The sequence below is a fragment of the Macaca mulatta genome, chromosome 2 (genome assembly GCF_049350105.2).
Source record: "Macaca mulatta isolate MMU2019108-1 chromosome 2, T2T-MMU8v2.0, whole genome shotgun sequence".
In the NCBI taxonomy this organism is placed as follows: Eukaryota; Metazoa; Chordata; class Mammalia; order Primates; family Cercopithecidae; genus Macaca; species Macaca mulatta.
The window spans coordinates 152,171,871-152,191,386 of record NC_133407.1 but is presented as its reverse complement, the minus strand read 5'-3'; the positions used below and the strand labels follow the sequence as shown (position 1 = coordinate 152,191,386).

The 19,516-nt window shown below is 53.5% G+C and overlaps 1 protein-coding gene across 1 annotated transcript in view; it reads left to right on the top strand.

Moving 5' to 3' along the window:
• The window catches only part of NUP210 (nucleoporin 210), a 106,213-nt gene that overhangs the window by 77,432 nt on the left and 9,265 nt on the right, over positions 1-19,516 (top strand). The window contains exons 21-33 of the mRNA XM_015130197.3: positions 1,544-1,672; positions 2,733-2,860; positions 2,973-3,108; positions 4,582-4,644; positions 4,847-5,026; positions 7,025-7,105; positions 8,017-8,148; positions 9,322-9,480; positions 12,886-12,977; positions 14,638-14,812; positions 16,307-16,482; positions 17,816-18,036; positions 19,335-19,471. Coding sequence (XP_014985683.3) covers positions 1,544-1,672; positions 2,733-2,860; positions 2,973-3,108; positions 4,582-4,644; positions 4,847-5,026; positions 7,025-7,105; positions 8,017-8,148; positions 9,322-9,480; positions 12,886-12,977; positions 14,638-14,812; positions 16,307-16,482; positions 17,816-18,036; positions 19,335-19,471 — 1,809 coding nt within the window. The remainder of the gene's footprint in view (positions 1-1,543; positions 1,673-2,732; positions 2,861-2,972; positions 3,109-4,581; positions 4,645-4,846; positions 5,027-7,024; positions 7,106-8,016; positions 8,149-9,321; positions 9,481-12,885; positions 12,978-14,637; positions 14,813-16,306; positions 16,483-17,815; positions 18,037-19,334; positions 19,472-19,516) is intronic.

Genomic DNA, 19,516 nt, shown 5'->3' with positions numbered 1-19,516 from the left:
GCTGGGGAAAGAGTCCAGGTCTTTAAGGTGGGCTGCGAGGTCCGGAGGCCGGCAGGCAGCAGCTAGCTGTCTGTATGAGTGGGAGAGAAGGCCTGTGTGGCTGGAGCATAAGTGTAGTGGGGGAGTGTGCTCTGCGTGGAATCTGGAGCGGAGGCAGGGGCCGGGCCATACCAGGCTTTACAGGGCGTGCTAAGGCTTTGAGCTCATTCTCAGAGCACTGGGCAGTTGTTGAAAGGTTGATGTTGGGTGTGATGTGATCCTATTTGGTTGTCACCTTTGGGTCAGAAACCTTATTTTTATTTTATTTTATTTTTGTAGCTTCTTGATATTGAAACTCTAGCTTTGCAAATCCTGAGGTGCTTACTTTAAAACCCCTTGCTCCCCACCCCATGAATACAAGACCACAAAGAGCAAGCAACAAAGCCAGGCCCCGACAGAGGAGTGGGGCGGCTGGCTAGACTTGCCTCATGGCCTGTCCCTGCTTACCCAGCTCCAAGATCACCTGGGTGAAATATGCGTCTAAGCATTAAGACAAGCTGTGTGAATTCCATCATAAACAGACACGTTACTTGTGTGAATGCCCATCTTCTGCAGCCTCAGAGGGTGATTGTGATGTACTTTCTTAGGGGAGAGAGTCTTGAAGGTAGAATCCCTAAAAGTGGGTAGAGAGAAAAGGATTAAAAGGTGGGCTCTTGCCTTGAGCCCAGGAGTTTGAGGTTGTAGTGAGCTGTGATCCCGTCACTGTACTCCAGCCTTGGGGACAGAGTGAGACCCTGTCTCTAAAAATAATAAATACAATAAATAAATGTTAAAAGGGTCTTTGGCAGTGAAAAGGCTGGAAAAAACTAGCTCTGATTTGTTCATTCACTCACAACACCTTGGTAGTCACTGCTTCACACAGAGCTGGGGATGTGATGAGACACAAAGATGAGCAAGATGCACATAGCTCACACTGGGGTGGCCTTGTGGGCCGCTCCCAGGCTCTGTGGTTCCATCAGTCTGCTGGGACTTCCCGTGCAAGCTGCCATTGGAAAGCATCTGCCTCGTTTTCTGCCAGCCCCTGACTTGCAGTTTCACAAAAGACCCCACAGAGTGCTTCTCTACCACCAGGGCTGCAGCAGCAGGTGGCCAGCTCAGGATGTGGCATCCTGGGACTGCATCCTCACTCTGCCCTGAAGTTGGTGCATGTCCCAAGGCTGCTGACTGGCCCCATTGGAGCAGCTTCCATTTTCTTCTCTTTGTAAAATATGCAAGTGGAGATCAATGCTCTGTGAGATCCAGCCTGGCACTAATGTGTTATATCCCAAGCCCATCTCCTGGCCAGCAGTGGGGCTCATGACAAGAGGTGGGTAGGGCATCATCTGGTGTAGGATTTCCCTTGTCCACTGCTTCCCAGTGCTGGCCTGGAGGACTCTGCCACTGGCATCCCATGAGGTGACAGGCTGTGCTGAGGGCGAGGTGCTGCTCACGGACCTGAGCAGGGGGGCACCCTACAGCTGCATAACCCAGCACCCACCCCTCCACCCCTGCCCCAACGTTGCAGGTGCACCCTTTGCTCCCGGGCTCATCCACCATCATGATCCATGACTTGTGCCTCGTCTTCCCGGCCCCAGCCAAGGCTGTGGTTTACGTATCGGACATTCAGGAGCTGTACATCCGTGTGGTTGACAAGGTCAGTGGAAGCTTCATGATGGGGCACCCTCGGCTGACCTGCAGGAACTGGGAGGGAGGGGACTGTGGGAAGAATGTTCTGCATGGCCTTTGCTTTTTGCTCCTGGAGTCTGCATCCCTTCCCCTGTGAGCTTGCAGAGCTGTCTCCCATCTCCTTCGCTCCATGTGGAGGATCCAGAGTCCCTTCAGTAAGGGACTTCTTCATCCCAGGTGACATCCCCATGAGGCTTGGCAGTAAATCCTGCTGGAAGTTGTCTCTAAATTAGCCATGACCTGGGAATTCCATGTCTTCTGGCCGGTGTAGGTTATTAACCAGCCAGGCACATGCCCTGCTGAGCATGAATTTTCTTCCCAGAATATAGATTTTGGGTTCTCTGGGGTTTCAGTGGCAAATGAGCACAATTCACCCATGCCAAGCACCATGGAAAAAAGAGACAAGGAATAGATCTCGGTTTATCTTTCACATCGATAGGGAATTTTTATTACTCCAAATATCTGAGGTAGCTGAAGCTGGGCTTTCAGAGGGTTGCGATCAGGTTCCTCAGTGGATAGAAGGGCTGGTAATTAAAAGGGGAGTGTTCATGCGGCTTAGGCTCCTTAAGAAGCTAATATGCTCTGCCCAGCCCCATATACTCCTCCTATAGTCTCATTTTCACTGCTGTTTGCTAATTATCTGTTTCTTCACTGTGTATTTCTGATTCTCATTTCCTAAAGTTCTTACTGTATTATACACTGCCAGGTGTGAGCTGTTCAGTCAGTCAGCATTTATTGAGCTCCTACTGGATGCTGCTGTTCTGAGTGGTGTTTCATCTCCCTAATTAGTGTATTAGTTATTTAAGAGTAGAATGTGGAATTTATGCCTCTAAGTATCCCCAAGCTCCCCCTCATCAATTTTCATTTGGTGACTGGCTGATAGTCCAGAAGTCAACCTGGGTGACTCTCCTGATTCCCAGGTCTGTGGATTGAGGTTGGTGATGCTATCTCAGAAAGTCATGGGGCACCATAGATGGTAGGATTGGTCTTTTGGAGGCCGCCCCTGAACCTCTGTCCCCATGATGCAGGTGGAGATTGGGAAGACAGTGAAGGCATACGTCCGTGTGTTGGACTTGCACAAGAAGCCCTTCCTGGCCAAATACTTCCCCTTCATGGACCTGAAGCTCCAAGCAGCCTCCCCGATCATTACATTGGTGTGAGTTCTCCTAGGGGTCAGAGGAGGGCACCTCAGAGACAGTGCTGACCCCAGCTGCAGCCTTTCCCATGGGGTGATCTTAGAGAAGTCCCAGCCCTTCCCTCTGTTTCAGGGCCCTTGATGAAGTCCTTGACAACTACACCATCACATTCCTCATCCACGGCGTGACCATCGGCCAGACCAGTCTAACTGCAAGTGTGACCAATAAAGCTGGACAGAGAATCAACTCAGCCCCACAACAGATTGAAGTAAGACGGGTTCTTCCCACACTATGTGGGATCAGCCCAGTGCTGGGGGTTGGAGGTGTCTTTATAGTTGGGGGTATCTTTATAGTACAGTCCAGGAAGCTACTGTGGAGAAGCCGTATAAAAGTCTGTGCCCCACAATGTCCTCTCATCAAAAGGCAGCTGTTACTAGCTCCAGGGCTCTGGGAGGCAACAAAGTTGGACCGGCAGAACCAGAGGGAGGGGTCCAAGTGACTTTACTTTTCCTCTGTGACATGGGGGATTGTGCGGCTCAGAGAAGGGGTGTGCCTGGTCACATGGCAAGGGGACACACCAGGACCATTCCCAGAAAGCACTGACTGGGCGGAAGCTTAGACAGATGCTGGCTCATGTGTAGAAGAACTCCTTAACCATTGATCCTGAGCCATAGAACAGGCGCTTCGAGGGCATTGGGCACCTGTCACAGGGGCTGTGTGAGCAGAGGTATCATAAAGGGAACTCCTGAAGTAGGTGATTCCTGGATGAGAGGCGCTTTGAGGTCCCCACACCGGCTCAGTGTGTGGTATGGGGTTGTCTCGGGAGATTAGGTTATGACAGGAGCCCCACTGCAGCCATAGGCCACAGCAGTTGTGGCCCAGGCATCATTTGAAGTCTATACACAGCAGCAGCATTAAACCAGCCCTGCCAGCATCCTCCCTGCGTCTGGGCCACGTTGGGGCTGGTGAGCATCATTAATCTGTGATCCAAAGCAGGTGGGTGCCATCTGTGTCTCTAGATGGAAGCGCACCTTTCTTCTTCTGGTGATGAGAAATTTGTTTCTGCCCATCAATAGCGCAGCTGCAGAGACCGATACTCCCACACAAGTAGCACCCTGGCCACCTCCTGCATTCACTCACCTACTCCTGCCAGGCAGACACTTGTAGGGGTTGCAGGAGGAGCAGGTGGGGGCTTCACCTGCTCCACAGAGTGGCATCAACATCCCTGGTCTCCTCCCAGGCTAATCCGGAGGGTGTGCTAGGAGAAGAGCAACCTCTGGGGCTCTGGGTGCTCCCGTATTGGTGGGGCTACCCTGTGGGGCTACCTCTGGCTCCACAGGCCAGGTGGCTGGGGATGTACATTGCTAATGTGTCCCCGGGCGCTGCTGCCATTGCTGCTTAGTGACCACACACTGAGAACCGCTGCTCTGAGGGGATGACTCAATTGCATAAAAGCCATCCCTCCAAGGGGACGGCCCAGCTTTTGGAGTTTAGCATCTAGGGAAAGTGAAACACAGTCACAGACAGAAGAACACACCCCAGAGAACCAGGGAGCCTCGGCCAGTGACTGGGAGACAGCCCCCAGCACTGGCCCAGGACCCTGGCCTTTCTGGTCACTGCTCAGAGAGGGGTGATGTCCATGCCCCAAGTTTTCCTCTCATGAAACATGTAGCACATGAGTTATGCTCAGTGCCGTGGGCTTGGGGCACAGCAGTCCTTTCTCTCCTGTGTCTCCCAACAGGTCTTTCCCCCGTTCAGGCTGATGCCCAGGAAGGTGACACTGCTTATCGGGGCCACGATGCAGGTGAGAGCCGAGAGGCCATGTCCTGCTCCAGCCCTAGTGCAGGCCACCACCCGGTTCCAGGCACGCTACCTGTGGCCCTGCATGCAGTGACTGGGAGAAGAAGGCAGAAGCTGCCTGCACTGGGGCCCTGGCTCTCTGAGTGGGAGGCGTGGGCTGCCTGGCATGATGGGCACTGACACACCGCTCTTTCCTCCCTGCTCAGGTCACCTCCGAGGGCGGCCCCCAGCCTCAGTCCAACATCCTTTTCTCCATCAGCAATGAGAGCGTTGCGCTGGTGAGTGCTGCCGGGCTGGTACGAGGCCTCGCCGTCGGGAACGGCACTGTGTCTGGGCTCGTGCAGGCAGTGGATGCAGAGACTGGCAAGGTGGTCATCATCTCTCAGGTAACAGGCGTGCTATTGGAGACTGGCACTCTCTGAACCCCCTGGGATGGCCAGCTCTGGCCATGGGCCCATTGCTTCCCAAGGCAGCTGTGCCTGGGACAGAAGCCTCTTTACTGTGTTTGGGTTCTGCCTCTGAGTACCACCCCTCTCCAAGGGTACTGCTTCGGCCCTCTGGGTCTGCAGTCCCTGCAGGGACCCTGGTGCAGGACAGCCCTGCCGATATGCACCCAGACCCCCAGAGGTTGCTCTTCTCCAGGTTGAGTCTCCCAGTCCTTCCAGCTGCTCCTTACAGAGCAGGGTGTTCAGCAACCCCCAGCCCCAAAGGGCCCTTCCAGTAGAGGATGATGGCACTCGTGGTGAGGGCAGGCGCTGCTTTGAGCACTTTGCCTTCATCTCCTTGAGTCCTCTCAGGGCTCAGGGCTAAAATCAGGGCCTTTGCATTCTGCCTGACCTGCTTCGCCAGCAGTGACTTGCTGAAGCATCTTGGAAGGCTGCTTTGGGGTTCTACTCACAGCTGCGCCAGAAACTTGGTCTGTAAGAAGAGCCTTCTGTGATGTGTAATGCAACTGTGGACAGAAACCCGTTTCAGAGTCAGTCATCCCATTCCTCATGAGAACTAGGTCCCCTGGAAGCAGTCCGTGCAGTCCTGAGTTCAGAGCCTGTAAACACAGCGCCCCAGGAGCTGGCGAGTGCACTGCCCCAGACAGGGTGTAGGGAAGTCCTTATTCTCAGAGGCTGACTTTGATCACTGAGTTCATTGATTTACTCCTTTTCCCAGTGTGTGTCAATTTTGAAGACAAAGAGAAAGCCTTGGGGATGTAAAAACCTGTCCTAGGGATGGGGCAGAGTTCAGATGGGCTTCCTGGAGCGTGACATTCAGGACCACAGGAGACTGTATGTTTTTTTGTTTTTTTTTTTCCTCTAAAAAGGAGTGCATCCTCAGGAGCTGGCTGGTTTTTCTCCTAAGGGCGTAGGTAAAGGGCAGCTTCCTAGAAATTCAGCAAGAGGGGCACAGGACCCTGTGTTTTCCTTGTCTTTGTGGTCTAACCTTGCTGGGCACCCTCTCTTCTAGGTCCCCCATCTGGCGAGTTGGGGAGGTGCTGGGGAAAGGCCCTGGTGGTCTTGGCAGGTGGAGGGGCTGCACCACCAGCCCTATCTGAAAGGCATGTTCTTGAGCTTAGGCAGGCAGGGGCTTCACCTGTGGCCCCTTGTCCATGCCTGGAATGTGATTCTGGTCAGATGCTTCCAGTTCCATCTGTCCATTCCAAGTCACACAGCCAGCACCCCAAGGCCATGGGGTAGGCCAGGACGAGCAGGAGGAGACTGAGCAGAAGGATGAGTGAAAGGAGGGGAATGGGTTTTTATCAAGCACCTACTGTGTGCCAGGTATTAGCCCAAGTCATGAGGCTCAGAAGATGGGCTCAGCATGAGCACGTCAAAGGGCCTAAGGGTTTTAATAGCCTCAGTTCAGCATGACTCAGCAGCACTAGGAGGAAGCCAGGAGAGTTAGTCTTTGGCCAGATTAATAGGAGTGTGGAGTTGAGAATGAAGGAGGTTATAAATTCTGATCAGACTCTACAGGGCTGCTGCATTCGTCCCTGTACTCTGCTCAGTCAGAGACAGGCAGGCTGGATTTGGGGTTGGGAGGGCCTGGAGACCTGTTGCTTGAGGGCAGCCAGGCCTAAGGAAGAGCAGGCACCAGTTCCCGGCCCCAAGTCTGCAGTGCTGACCCGGAGCAGCTGGATCAGACAGGGCGGCAGCCTCAGAGGACTGGACTGGGACCTATGGGACCTTGGGAGAGGCAGTGGCTGGCCCATGAAGGACGAGCCGCCCACAAAGCCAGGCCTCCTGGGGCAGAGGAGCACGGTGCTGGTCATCCTGAGGGGCTTTCTCGCCACAGATTCTGAGCCACAGCCTCCTTCCCTTGAGGGGTCCCTTCCTGAAACATCCCTGGCCAGCACAGCATCCCCGCACCTAAGTGCCAGCCTCTTTCCCCAGGACCTCGTGCAGGTGGAGGTGCTGCTGCTACGGGCCGTGAGAATCCGCGCCCCCATCATGCGGATGAGGACAGGCACCCAGGTGAGCTGACCTCCTGGGCTCTGAATGCTGGTTCCCGAAGAGCCACTGCTGGAACCCTGTCCTCGAGTTAGAGTGCTTCTCCACCTCCTCCATCTCCCTGGCCCTGGTATCTAGGGCCTGCTTCTCACCTGTCCCCACCCAGGGAGACACCCTCCATTGCTCTCTGGTAGCCACTGATGGAAGGCCTGCTTCCTGCTGTCCTGTCACCTTCCCACATCTGGAATAGCACCAGATGCCTAACAGGAGCACAGTGACCGTGGTGCTTACTCCACTCCATGCTGTCTTGGACATTAATCCATTTGGTGTTCATAGCAGCCCTGGGAGGTTAGTGTCAGAACCATCTTGGTATTGCAGATGAACAAATGAACACACAGAAAGCTTAAGGCCCGTGCCCAGGGCCACACAGCTAGGAAGTGGCAGCACTGGGAGTGGACTGGGCAGCCTGGCACGGCACCTGCTGTGGCCTTTTGCCATCTTGCCTCCACCTGTGCCCTCAAGCCAACTCAGCAAATAAGAGACTAAAGGAGCTGGGGACCGCACCCACGCATGCCCTGTGAGCAGGGACCCCGGCTAGATTAGGAGAGAGGGGCCTGGAGGAACCAGTACTGTGGGGCAGTGCGAGCTGTGCTGTTGGTGGACCCATGGCCTCCTAGAGCTCCAGGGACTCCTTCCAGAAATGAGTCTCTTGGCCATGGAGAGGCACAGCCTGCTGCAGGGGAGGGACAGTGTGGGGAAAACAGTCCCACCTCTGGTTTGCTCGTTTGATATTTCATCAAAATTCCCAAACCTGTGCCGTGCTCTTCTCTGGTTGGGGAAGAATTGGGTTCGTCTCCTACTGCTTGAAGGAGGCAGCAAAGCTTCTGGGGGCATTCCTAGTGCTGGGAACTACTGCTTCTGACTTCTTCCTGCAGATGCCCGTATATGTCACTGGCATCACCAACCACCAGAACCCTTTCTCCTTTGGCAATGCCGTGCCAGGCCTGACCTTCCACTGGTCTGTCACCAAGCGGGACGTCCTGGACCTCCGAGGGCGGCACCACGAGGTAGGTAACCATCCCCCCAGAGCTCACCTCCCAGCCCTGTCCCAGGCCAGCAGCCCGAGGGTCAGGGAGGGTTCCCGCCACATTGTCTCAGAGGAGGTCCTCATCCTCACACCTAGAGAGGCCCTCCCGCTTTCTTCCCTCTCCCGAGGCTCATCGGGACTCCCTTCTCTCAAATGCTAACCACGCAGACAGAGTGAGTAGGTGCCTCTCCTGACAGAAGTGGCCGTGTGAGGAAGTCACAAAAGTCCTGGGAGGTCAGAGTCTGCAGCTTCTGACCATTTTCTGAGATGATGCCTGGCAGCCCTCGGTTTCTCTTGCTTCATCCCAGAGGCCAAACTCCCCTTCCCTTAGCCCAGCGAGGGGCCCTGGCTCCTCCTGAGATGTCAGAGCTGGAAGGTGCCGGGGAGACTACTAAGTCCCTCTGTGTTAACTGAGGCCAGAAACAGGAAGAGACTTGCCCAGGGTTGCCCAGCAAGCCAGTGGGGAAATGGGACTGGACACCAGCCCCTGTGACTCTAGGCTCAAGCCCAGGTGGGTCTTGGACACACAGGACCCAAGTGGAGGGTGGCTTGAAAGGTCGCTCCCTGCCTCATTCAGGGACAGTGGGGATGGAGGCCTGGAAAGAGGCCCAGGCCCAGGGATGGGATTCCCTAAAGGCTGTCTGAAGCTTGTCTAGTGTAGGACTAATGCCCCCCACAACCCTACTCAGTGGGAACAGGGTCCTGTGTCTGGTGCCTGGGGGCTCCCCCACATTGCCCCCATGGAGCACAAGCAGTGAGACTTATTAACAGATATCATAAAACAAAGCAGTCTGCAGGGACACACTGCAAAACCCAGCATCACTCTGGGTGACCTACAAGCACTGAAGTCTGAGGGACAACCTGTCATGAAGGCCCCTGGCTTATGTGGGTGGGCCCAGTATTTTCCAAATGCATCTGTGCACGTTGTGCAATGCAGGCAGGGCAGGACCTGGGCACCCATGCTGGGGAAGCCGGGTCTGCACAGCTCTGGAATTAGCAGACCCAACCCGGGCAGGAAGGCAGGGCCCTTGAGAATAGGCCAACAGCTGCCAGGAGGAGGGCTTGGGGGTTCTGGGCCTACTGTCCAGCTCTACCTTTTTGAGGACACAGGGACCTGGGCCTTACACCTGAAAATGTGTTTGATGTCTTCCAGGCGTCGATCCGACTCCCGTCACAGTACAACTTTGCCATGAACGTGCTTGGCCGGGTGAAAGGCCGGACCGGGCTGAGGGTGGTGGTCAAGCCTGTGGACCCCACATCGGGGCAGCTGTATGGCCTGGCTAGAGAACTCTCGGATGAGATCCAAGTCCAGGTAGGAGGCAGGTGGACAGGCCACAGGGAAGGGGGAGAGGAAGTGCCAGCTGCCCAATCCTCCTCCAGAGCCACATGTTGCATGGGCAGAGGCTGGGAGACCTGAGAAACTCTCAGTCCATGGGGTTGACAGTGGTCCATCGCAGTGGGGTAAGCATCCGAGTGTGACTGGTGCTGTGGGAGCCCAGAGGTAGGGCCAAGCAAAGTCTTCACAGAAGAGTAATGTTTCAGGATGAGAGGGGCTGGCAAAGGCCTGGAGGTGGGAACTCACTTGATGTGTGGCCAAAAGAGCAAAAAATTCTGAGCTTGGGGCTCCCTGTGGCTGAGTGGCCATTAATTTCATCGTCTGTGTTTATTTAACACACATAGAGCACCCAGAGGCTGGGGCGCCCTTACACGTTTTTCAGTATTGCTGCCTCCAGACCTCAGGTGAAGCCTGCTGGGCAGGGGCTGAAGGGGCTGCCACCTGCTGATGCCCCTGAGGCAGGGAGGGTCAAGGTCACAGGGTAAGTGGGGAATGGCCTCAAGAGGCCGGGGTACTGTGACCTGTCTGCATTTGGAAAACAGCCTCAGAGAGGGAGGGGCCTTGTTCAGAGCCAGGGGGTCAGGACTGAGTCCAGCAGTTCTCCTGCCTGGGGTGCAGCCCTGGGTCTGTATCTGGCCTGTCCCTGCTACTTACAGGATGGGATCTGGGTGAGCTCCTGCCTCTCTGGGCCCCTCTGCAAGGTAGGGAGTTGGCAAATTGGTTCTGAAGAGCAGTTTTGTCTTCAAGGGCCTCGTTCTGCTCCTCTGGACCTCAGTAACCCCTAGGTGCTCCTAAGCTGTAAAGAAAAACAAAAAATGTTCCCTATATGTCCCAAAACAGTTTCTAGTCCCCTCCTCAAGAAGAAATAAACTATGTCTAACCCAAGCACCTCCCTGATCAGGGGCAAAGAAGCAAACTTTTCAAGAAAGAAAACACCCACAAAAAAAAAACCCCACCGATTTGCCAACCCCTCACTCCTGCCTGCACGTGCACACACACACACACATATACACACACACAGAGACACATATACATACATAAACGCATATACAGACACACAGAGGTCCACATGCACATCCCCACACTCACCAAGTGCATGTTCTTTGTTAAAAGGAAGTAAGTTCTGGAGCCTATCATGGAATTAAAGGCAGGGCTTTGCAGCTTCCAAATTGTGTGACCTCAGTTGGGTCACTTGACAGCTCTGTGCCTCTGTTTCCCTATCTGATAGCAGGTGGAGTTTGAGTAAATCAGAAACTAGAGAATCTGGATCCAGCCTACAAATGTGTTTTATTTGGCTTACTCAGGCCTTTGAGACAGCTTGTTGTCATGTAAAGATAGGAAGATTCTATGTGAAAATCTAAGATGCAGCATGTCCTAAAGATATGGTGTCTGCCACAGCAAAATCAGCAGGCAATGAGAAGCAACCTTGACTCCGTTAGAGCTGCGCTGTCCGGTTTGCCACAGGCCCCACCACTCCCTGTTGTCTTCCTGACAGTGAGATCAAGTATCAGTTGCCATTTACCATGGGGCTTGTGCTGTTGCTTTTCTTCTAGTTAACAGGAAAGTGGGAAATCTCTTACAACTCCCCCTTCATCTAAAGAGAAAGATAGGAATGCATGGTTTGTTTGTTTTTTTTTTTTTTTTTTTTGAGACAGAGTCTTGCTCTGTCGCCCAGGCTGGAGCGCAGTGGCCGGATCTCGGCTCAGTGCAAGCTCCGCCTCCCGGGTTTACGCCATTCTCCTGCCTCAGCCTCCCGAGTAGCTGGGACTACAGGCGCCCGCCACCTCGCCCGGCTAGTTTTTTTTTTTTTGTATTTTTTAGTAGAGACGGGGTTTCACTGTGTTAGCCAGGATGGTCTCGATCTCCTGACCTCGTGATCCGCCCGTCTCGGCCTCCCAAAGTGCTGGGATTACAGGCTTGAGCCACCGCGCCCGGCCAGGAATGCATGGTTTAAAAAAGATAGGAGGAACCCTATTTGTGAATGTATTTACCGGGCAGTAAGTGTGTCTGCGTCAGACTCAGTGAGGTGGCTTCCCTGTGGATGCTGGAAGGGGGCATACAAGTCAGCCTCGTCTCACCTGACACTGAAACCCCACCCAGCTTCCAAAGGCTGTTTCTCATCATTTGGGAAGTGCTGCCCCTCCTGTCACTTCATATGGAGCCCACAACTCTCAAGACAGGCATGGAGAGGGTGTTAGTTGTGGACTGTGCACACAAGGAAATCTAGGCTTACCTGGACAGAGCACAGAAGGAGCCGGGAGGGACAGAATCAGGCCATCTTCCTCTTGGAGAAGCACTTGTCAGATCTGATGATACTGGCCATGGCCCAGGGCTCAGGCCCAAAGGGCATCCACCTGGTCTGATCAGAGGCCAGTGGGGAGCTCAGGGCACAGCTTTACCTGCCAGCTAGTGACTGCCCCTGAACCAGGCTGGGAGGCCACAGAGGCAGCAGCCCCAAGGGGCCTTAGAGAGGGGACTTACACAGGTGGTGGACACATCTGAAGTCTTACAGAGAAGGGGTCTGGAGTTCCCAGGCAGGTGTTGCTGCTGTGGGCTCGGGGAGCTACCAGGGCCTTGGAGCACCTGGGCATCCCAGGATGAGATCTGAGCCAATCTCATGAGGCTGATCATCTGCTAGACTGAGCTCCTCGCCAGGCCCTTGTGTGTGTCTATGTGGATCCTGCAAGAGCATGGCCAGAGCCAGCCAGAGGGGCCTGGGAGGTGGAACGGGGGTTGTTCTGAGATGGTGGCAATGAGGAGGAGGATGTCTCTGTGAGAAGAAGGAGCAGTTAGGTGGTGCCTTGCCCAGGCTCAGTCCTGGCACAGTTACCCTGAGCAAGATCCTGTTGCTGGAGTTGTGCGTGCTGCCCTCCGAGCTCATATCCTAGCAGGTAAAGTTCTCCCTCACTTGGCACGGAGGGAGAGGCCTATGTTTCCAGGCTCCTTAAAGGAGCTCCCATTAGGCTACACAAACATGAGGCTGCCTGCCTTTTCTCATCATATCTTTGGCACGCACACGTGTGTGTGTGTGTGTGTGTGTGTATTAGGGTCTTGCTCTGCTGTTCAGACTGGAGTGCAAGCCTCAGCCTCCCAAGTAGTGGGACTACAGTTGCACACTCCATGCGTGGCTAATTTTTAAAATTATTTTGTAGAGACTGGGGGTTTGCTGTGTTGCCTTGGCTGAGCTACTGCACCCGGCCACACCTTTGGCCTCTTAAAGGTCAGCCCTTCACATCATGTCACCAGTGACCTGACAGGCAAGAAAGCTGCTTTTCTCCTCTCTTGCCCCTCCTCGACTCTTGCTGCTAGGAGAGAAGCAGACACCTGGCCTGGATATGACTCCAGTGCCCTATCGGAAGTGAAACTTGCCCTCTCTTGCAGGTGTTTGAGAAGCTGCAGCTGCTCAACCCTGAAATAGAAGCAGAACAAATATTAATGTCGCCCAACTCGTATATAAAGCTGCAGACAAACAGGTACGTGACTCAGCTCTTGTTTCCAGCAAAGCTGTGTGGCTGTACTTGCATCCGACAGCTCATGTGTCAACACTGTCAGGAGCCATGGGTGCTTTCAGGGAGGTTTTCTCCTGTTGTGCTTGGAATGGATGAGGCCTCTGCCTGCTCCTTCTCTTCTCTGTGGTGCTTCTCTGCTTCTTGAAATCACTTCTCACTGTGGGTCTCTTTTTCCTCCTTGTAGCCTAGAAACATTTTTATGCAAGCTACTAAAATTCAGTCTTTAAAAGGGAAAAAAAACACCAGCTTAGAAGTGTTGTGTTTCCAGACTTGCCACTCAGAGTGTAGCTGATGAGCCAGAAGCATCAGCATCATCAGGAAGAGGAGATGCAGCTCTCAGGCTCCACCCAAGACCTGCCCAAGGAGAAGCTGCACTCTAGGGAGATCCCCAGGCGAGGGGGCCACACAGTAACTCTTGGGAAGAGCTGTTTAAAGCTCTTCTGCAAACATAATTCCTACCTTTGATTCTAGGAGGATGCCTTTCATAACAGTGGCTTGCATTTGAATGGCAGTTGCCAAGCGGGAGACTCCACGGGCCACAGGACACTTACTTGTTGCATGAAACACATACATGTTTTCATTCAGCCAAAAGTAACAAAGTGCCAGGCTCCATGCTGGGCTCCAGGAACGCGGATATGGGTGACATAGGGTGCCCTGGAGGAGGGTAGCAGGAGAAGGCTATTAGAAAGCAAGGTGTAGTATTCAAGCCAGAGCCCAAAGAAGGGTGCTGTCCATGGGGATTTAGGGGAGGCATGTCCCAGGTGGAGATGCTCGGGCTGGAGTTCTTGAAGGATGAGTAAGAGTTCCCCAGGTTAAGAGGAAGGGGTTGGTGGAGAAATAATGTTTAGGCAGAAGCAATAACATTTGCTCCTAGTCATCTATAGGGCTGTGGAAGAGACAGAGATGATGGGAACTAGCCCTGGGAGCTGGAGGCCTTTCCTTCCTGGGTTTCTTTGTTATATTAATAAATATGTAAAAAGGTAAAAAATATGGCGTAATTTGCTTGCTACCCAGTGCATAGTATCAGTAGTTTGCTAACAGTTTTCTTAGCAGGTAGCCTGTTTTTATCCTGTTGACAGTCCTTAGAAATAGGACACGGCAAAATCATTGCACACCTTTTACCATGTAAGAAGTCAATGCCGAGAGAAGAGGGGACGTAATGTGCACACAGCTGGTGGCAGGACATGTTGGGACCGGCTTTGGCTTCTGTCAGACTCAAAGCCCCATCCTCCACTATGCCAGGCTGCCTTGCTTCAGTAAATTGAGAACAATTTGCTGCAGAAATGATATTTTACAGTAAATGTCCCATGGAGCTGATGAAAGAAACTGCCCTCACAGTCTCTCCCTGCCTGCTGGCCGACTCATGGCAGGCGCTGCTCTGGGAAGAGTGAGAAGCCGCACTTTGCTTGGAACCATTGGATTTCTGAATTAGTTTTCCGTGGGTGACTGATGAAGCCTCAGACAACTGACAGCACATGGTCCTGAGGCCCGTGGGGCCAAGATTGGGCCTTTTTCACCTCCAAGGAGCATGGGGAGCTGCAGACTCTTAGATGTCCTGGCATTGTATCCAGGCCCACTCCCACTGCTGCCGTCTACAAAAACAGCTCTATTTTGTTTTCCAAAGGGATGGTGCAGCCTCTCTGAGCTACCGCGTCCTGGATGGACCTGAAAAGGTTCCAGTCGTGCATGTTGATGAGAAAGGCTTTCTAGCATCAGGGTCTATGATCGGGACATCCACCATCGAAGTGATTGCACAAGAGCCCTTTGGGGCCAACCAAACCATCATTGTTGCCGTAAAGGTAGGGTTGCATTCTCCTCCTTTTTGGAGTAATGAAAGCAATAGCACTGAGGTAATATGCCTCTCAGGAGTAAAAGTGAATATATTCACCTTCCAGCTGGGAAACTGTAGATAGGAATTTAAGAATAACTCAGGGTAGATAAAAAGCTACAGCATCTTCTGGTCGTCAGAGCCGAAGATCCTTGGGAGATCATTGATTCCAAGTACTTCATTTCATAGATGAGGCCCAGTGAGATCCATGATTGGCGTAAGGTTACAGAAATGGGACTGGCACCACAGCTTCCTGACTGGAGTGCCGGTGCTCCACCCACCGTGCTTGGCCACTGATGTTATCACCACCCATGGTGGAGCTCCTGCTCTGGGCCAGCCCAGTGCCTGGAACATGATCTGTTCTTAAGAGCATTGGATGATATGCTCGGTATCTGCCATAAAAGTCGTGACATCCAGTACATGACATCCGCTGTGCTTTTGAGAATGAGGTGGCCCATTTTCCAGACAAGGAGACTGAGGCTCAGAGTGGGAGTGACTTGCTCAAGGTTGCATGGGAATTGAGAGATGGGGTCTGTCTGCTTTGGGCGGTGTCCTTCTACCATATCATGGCACTGCCCTCTGCCATTCTGTGTTCCTTAGGGATGGGACCTTCTCCATCAGCATCCCTGGGTCAGGTCCTGGGGTTTTGCTGAATGGAATTTTCTTTCCATGTCTCATCACCACTTGCTGAACCCTGGATGACAGAAGACACACACTCACTTAAATCTTTAGACTCTGCCTGGGTCACAGACCTTTTTCATTAATTCACATCTTCTGTTTCAAAGTGGGTGCCTGGCAGCAGATCCCCCTCTCTAGTTTTTGGTGAGTGAAAGTGACTGACTGCTCATGCTATTTCAACAAATATGTATTGAGCACTAGCTGTATACCAGACACTGCACCACTGAACTTTGTCAAAGAAGTTCAGACCTTTGGAGCACTAGTTTTTGAGCCAGGATAGATTTTCACCTGGACTCAGAGAAACAAGGGCTGCTGTTTATGGAGCTTGGGTTCTTGGGCTCCAGAAATCCCCATTTCCCTCCTTGCCCTGGTGTCCTGCAGGCACACTGTGTCATGCTTAGAGCTTCCCCATCGATCCAGAAGGACGTTGTTTCTTTAAATGCCCCAAGAGCCAGGTTCTCTGAAGAAACTGGATATTGCAGCCCAGGGGGCCCTCTCTCAATGTGAATAGCGATCTCATTTTTCCAAGTCATGGATTGGGACACTCCTGGGTGGGTTTTCTCATAGTGAGGCCAATCTGCTGTGTTGGGAGGTAAGAACTTTGTCACTAAGTTGGGACACTCTGGGGAGTGTGGCCTTTACTCCTCTCAGGACCCCTAAGTCCAGCCCCGCATTGTTCCTGAAGTGGATCCTCCTGGGGGCAGGCGTCCCCTCCTTGAGAGGTAGGTTTTGCTGGAGGCCAGTCCCTGGGACTGAATCCTCATCATACCTGTATGTTGTCCTTTAGGTATCCCCTGTTTCCTACCTGAGGGTTTCCATGAGCCCTGTCCTGCACACCCAGAACAAGGAGGCCCTGGTGGCTGTGCCTTTGGGAATGACCGTGACCTTCACTGTCCACTTCCACGACAACTCTGGAGATGTCTTCCATGCTCACAATTCGGTCCTCAACTTTGCCACTAACAGGTAGGATGTGGGCAAGGGTCATTTCTCCTGTGAAGTCCTGTCTGGTACCTGATAGAGACAACTGGGGATAACACAGAAAGGCTGCTGCTGTTGAAGGAAGATGTGCGTTACTTCAGTTTCCAAGAGATGTGGGCATGCTGCACCGTGCAGGGCCACGAGGAAGCACCACTGCCCTCGGGGGATGCAGACCATTTCAGAGGAAGATAGACAGGCATCAGCCCCCAGAGGAGGAAGTAGGGTGTGGGGAAGCTCCAGGGAGCGCGCCCCGAGGCACAGGAGATTGGCCCTTCAGCCTCGGCTGCCCACAGGTCCTGCCACGGTTGTGTTTCCCTGTTGCTGAATGCATTCAAAGACAGGTGTCAAGGGTGTTGCCTTATGGAAAGAACTAGGGTTTAGAGTCAGGCCTGGTTCTAGCCACAGCTCTGCCCTTTGTGGGCCCTGTGAGCAGGTCACCATCCAAAAATCTGTTTCCACACCTATCATGTTGGGCAGTGTGGCCTAGGTTCCAGGGCTTTCCTTCAGCTGAGGGAGTGGGTCATGAGGACCTCTGGCAAACCATGGTGCTCTGTGTGTGTGCACAGAATTGCCATCTGTCAGTTTAGGGCATTTCCTGGAGGAAATGGAGCCTAGTTCTCCCAGCCCTTTGGCTGCACTGCAGGTCATTCTGGCCTTCTTGTGGCAGGAGCACCTGATAGAGACCCAGTCAGCACTCAGGATCAAAAGGTGTGGTGGAGGCAAGGATGCAGCCACAATCCCTAACCCAAACTGTCACCCCACGCCGTCCACACTTATGCACCAAAGCTGCCATTGGCAACATTGAGCACCTGCCCTGTGGCAGGTGCCTCCCCACTGCTGACCTCATGTAATACTCACGCCAGGCCTGTGTCACGGGCACGTGATGATCCCCATTTTTCAGAGGAGGAAAGGGCAGAGGCTGCTTCTGCAGTCAGGTTGCATAGTAAGGGCAGCCTTCCCTTTCTGGCATGTCCAGTTCTCTGGTGGGAAGAGCGTAGGGAAGCACTCTGGATCTCTTTCCCCTCGGGGCCTCAGTTTCCTTTCTGGAATGCTGGAATGATGCTGCTGCCACTGCCTAGCTGCAGGCTGTGTGTGCTTTCTGGGGTGACAAGTGAGGAGGTAGAGCCTGTGCCATCTGCCTGCAGTGGTCCCTCGTCTGGGGCCGCTGTTTGGTAACCTCGAGTTGGGGCCACAACTGGGACCTCAGTCAGTCGAATGCTTTGCTCAGCAGAGGACCTGGACTACATTTCTCCATCTGGGAGTTGGAGGCTTCTTTACCGAGACTGAGAGCGAGCCCTCCTTTCTCTCCTGTGCCTAGAGACGACTTTGTGCAGATCGGGAAGGGCCCCACCAACAACACCTGCGTTGTCCGCACAGTCAGTGTGGGCCTGACACTGCTCCGTGTGTGGGACGCAGAGCACCCAGGCCTCTCGGACTTCGTGCCCCTGCCTGTCCTACAGGCCATCTCCCCAGAGCTGTCCGGGGCCATGGTGGTAGGGGACGTGCTCTGTCTGGCCACTGTTCTGACCAGCCTGGAAGGTAAGACAGATCCTGAGCCAGGGAACCTGTGGAGTCACGGACGCTTGCAAAGCTGAGTGGGGGCTACCTGGGCGGGGGCTACCCGAGCGGGGGCTCGGCGCCAGTCACGGGGGCCTGCAGGCAGACCTGCAGGATACTCAGGAGCAGTGCTCCAAAACTGCTGCCCAGAGACCAGATCCAGCCTGTGCCTGTTTTCTGCAAGGAAATTTTTGTTGACACTCAGCTGGACCATGCATTTATGTGTGGTCAGTGGCTGTTGTCACCCTACCACTGCCAGATTGTGTGGTCATAGCAGAGATCATATAGGCTGCATAACCCAAATGCTTATGTCCAACCTTCAGAGAAAGCATTTGCGGGCCCTTTTCTGGAACAGCTCCGCCCGGGGGGCGTCCCCTGCTCCTGTGGGGCATCCTGCCTCTGCACAGTCTCACGCAGTTCCTGTAGCCAGGCGACACACGGATTGCTGCTGCTGCTGCTGAGGAACTGAATTGACCATTTTAGTGAATTCTGTGGGAAGTGGCCATCATCGTGGACAGCACAGGCTAGGAGACTTAAGCAAAGAAGGACATTGGGCTAAATCAGTGACTTCCAAATTTCAGCCATGCCCAGGTGACCTGTAGTACATCTGTGGAACACATGTACAATTATTTACTTAGTTTTTATTTTCAAATTGTCTCCACCTTTTTTTTTTACCTTACTAAATTCATTTTAAAAGGAGATGAAATACTACCTTTAAGGAAAAACAAATATAAGTTGCCATAAATAGATTATGGTTGAGTCCTTTAATTGTATTTATTATATAATGTGATTGGCTTTTAACTCAGAAGTGTATGTGGTGAAAGCTCTGAGCCTCACACCTGCTGTCTGTTTGCTAAAAAGGAATTGATAAGGCAACGAAGGAATGGGGAGGGGCTGTTGCTTTGGGGAAGGAGCTACAGAGGGCAGGGCCTGGCAGCAGCACCAGACCATTCCTGGGCAGGGGTCAGCTAAAGCTTCATGCCAGGATGGTCAGGAAATTCCAGGCAGGGAGCTGTGGGTCGGGGAGAGCAGGTGCTAGGGGCCACAGCCCTGTAGAGGGTGGGTGCAGCAGGGTAGGAGAGCTGATGGCTCCAGGTGGCTGGAGCCAGGGGCATGACCGGCACTGGGGCAGGCAGTGTGGCTGTCTCCTGAGGCTGCTGAGTGAGCCCCATTGGGGTAGTGGCAGCCAGTGAGGAGGCTGGCTTATCATCCAGGTGAGCTGGGCTTTGACTGGAGTGTCCAGCTATGGGAAGGGGGTGACATCCATGTTTCCTCTCCAGGCCTCTCGGGAACCTGGAGCTCCTCGGCCAACAGCATCCTCCACATAGACCCCAAGACGGGTGTGGCTGTGGCACGGGCCGTGGGATCTGTGACAGTTTACTACGAGGTCGCTGGGCACCTGAGGACTTACAAGGAGGTAGGCTCCAAGCAGCGGAGGCGGAAGTGGCTCAGTGGCCTGTGA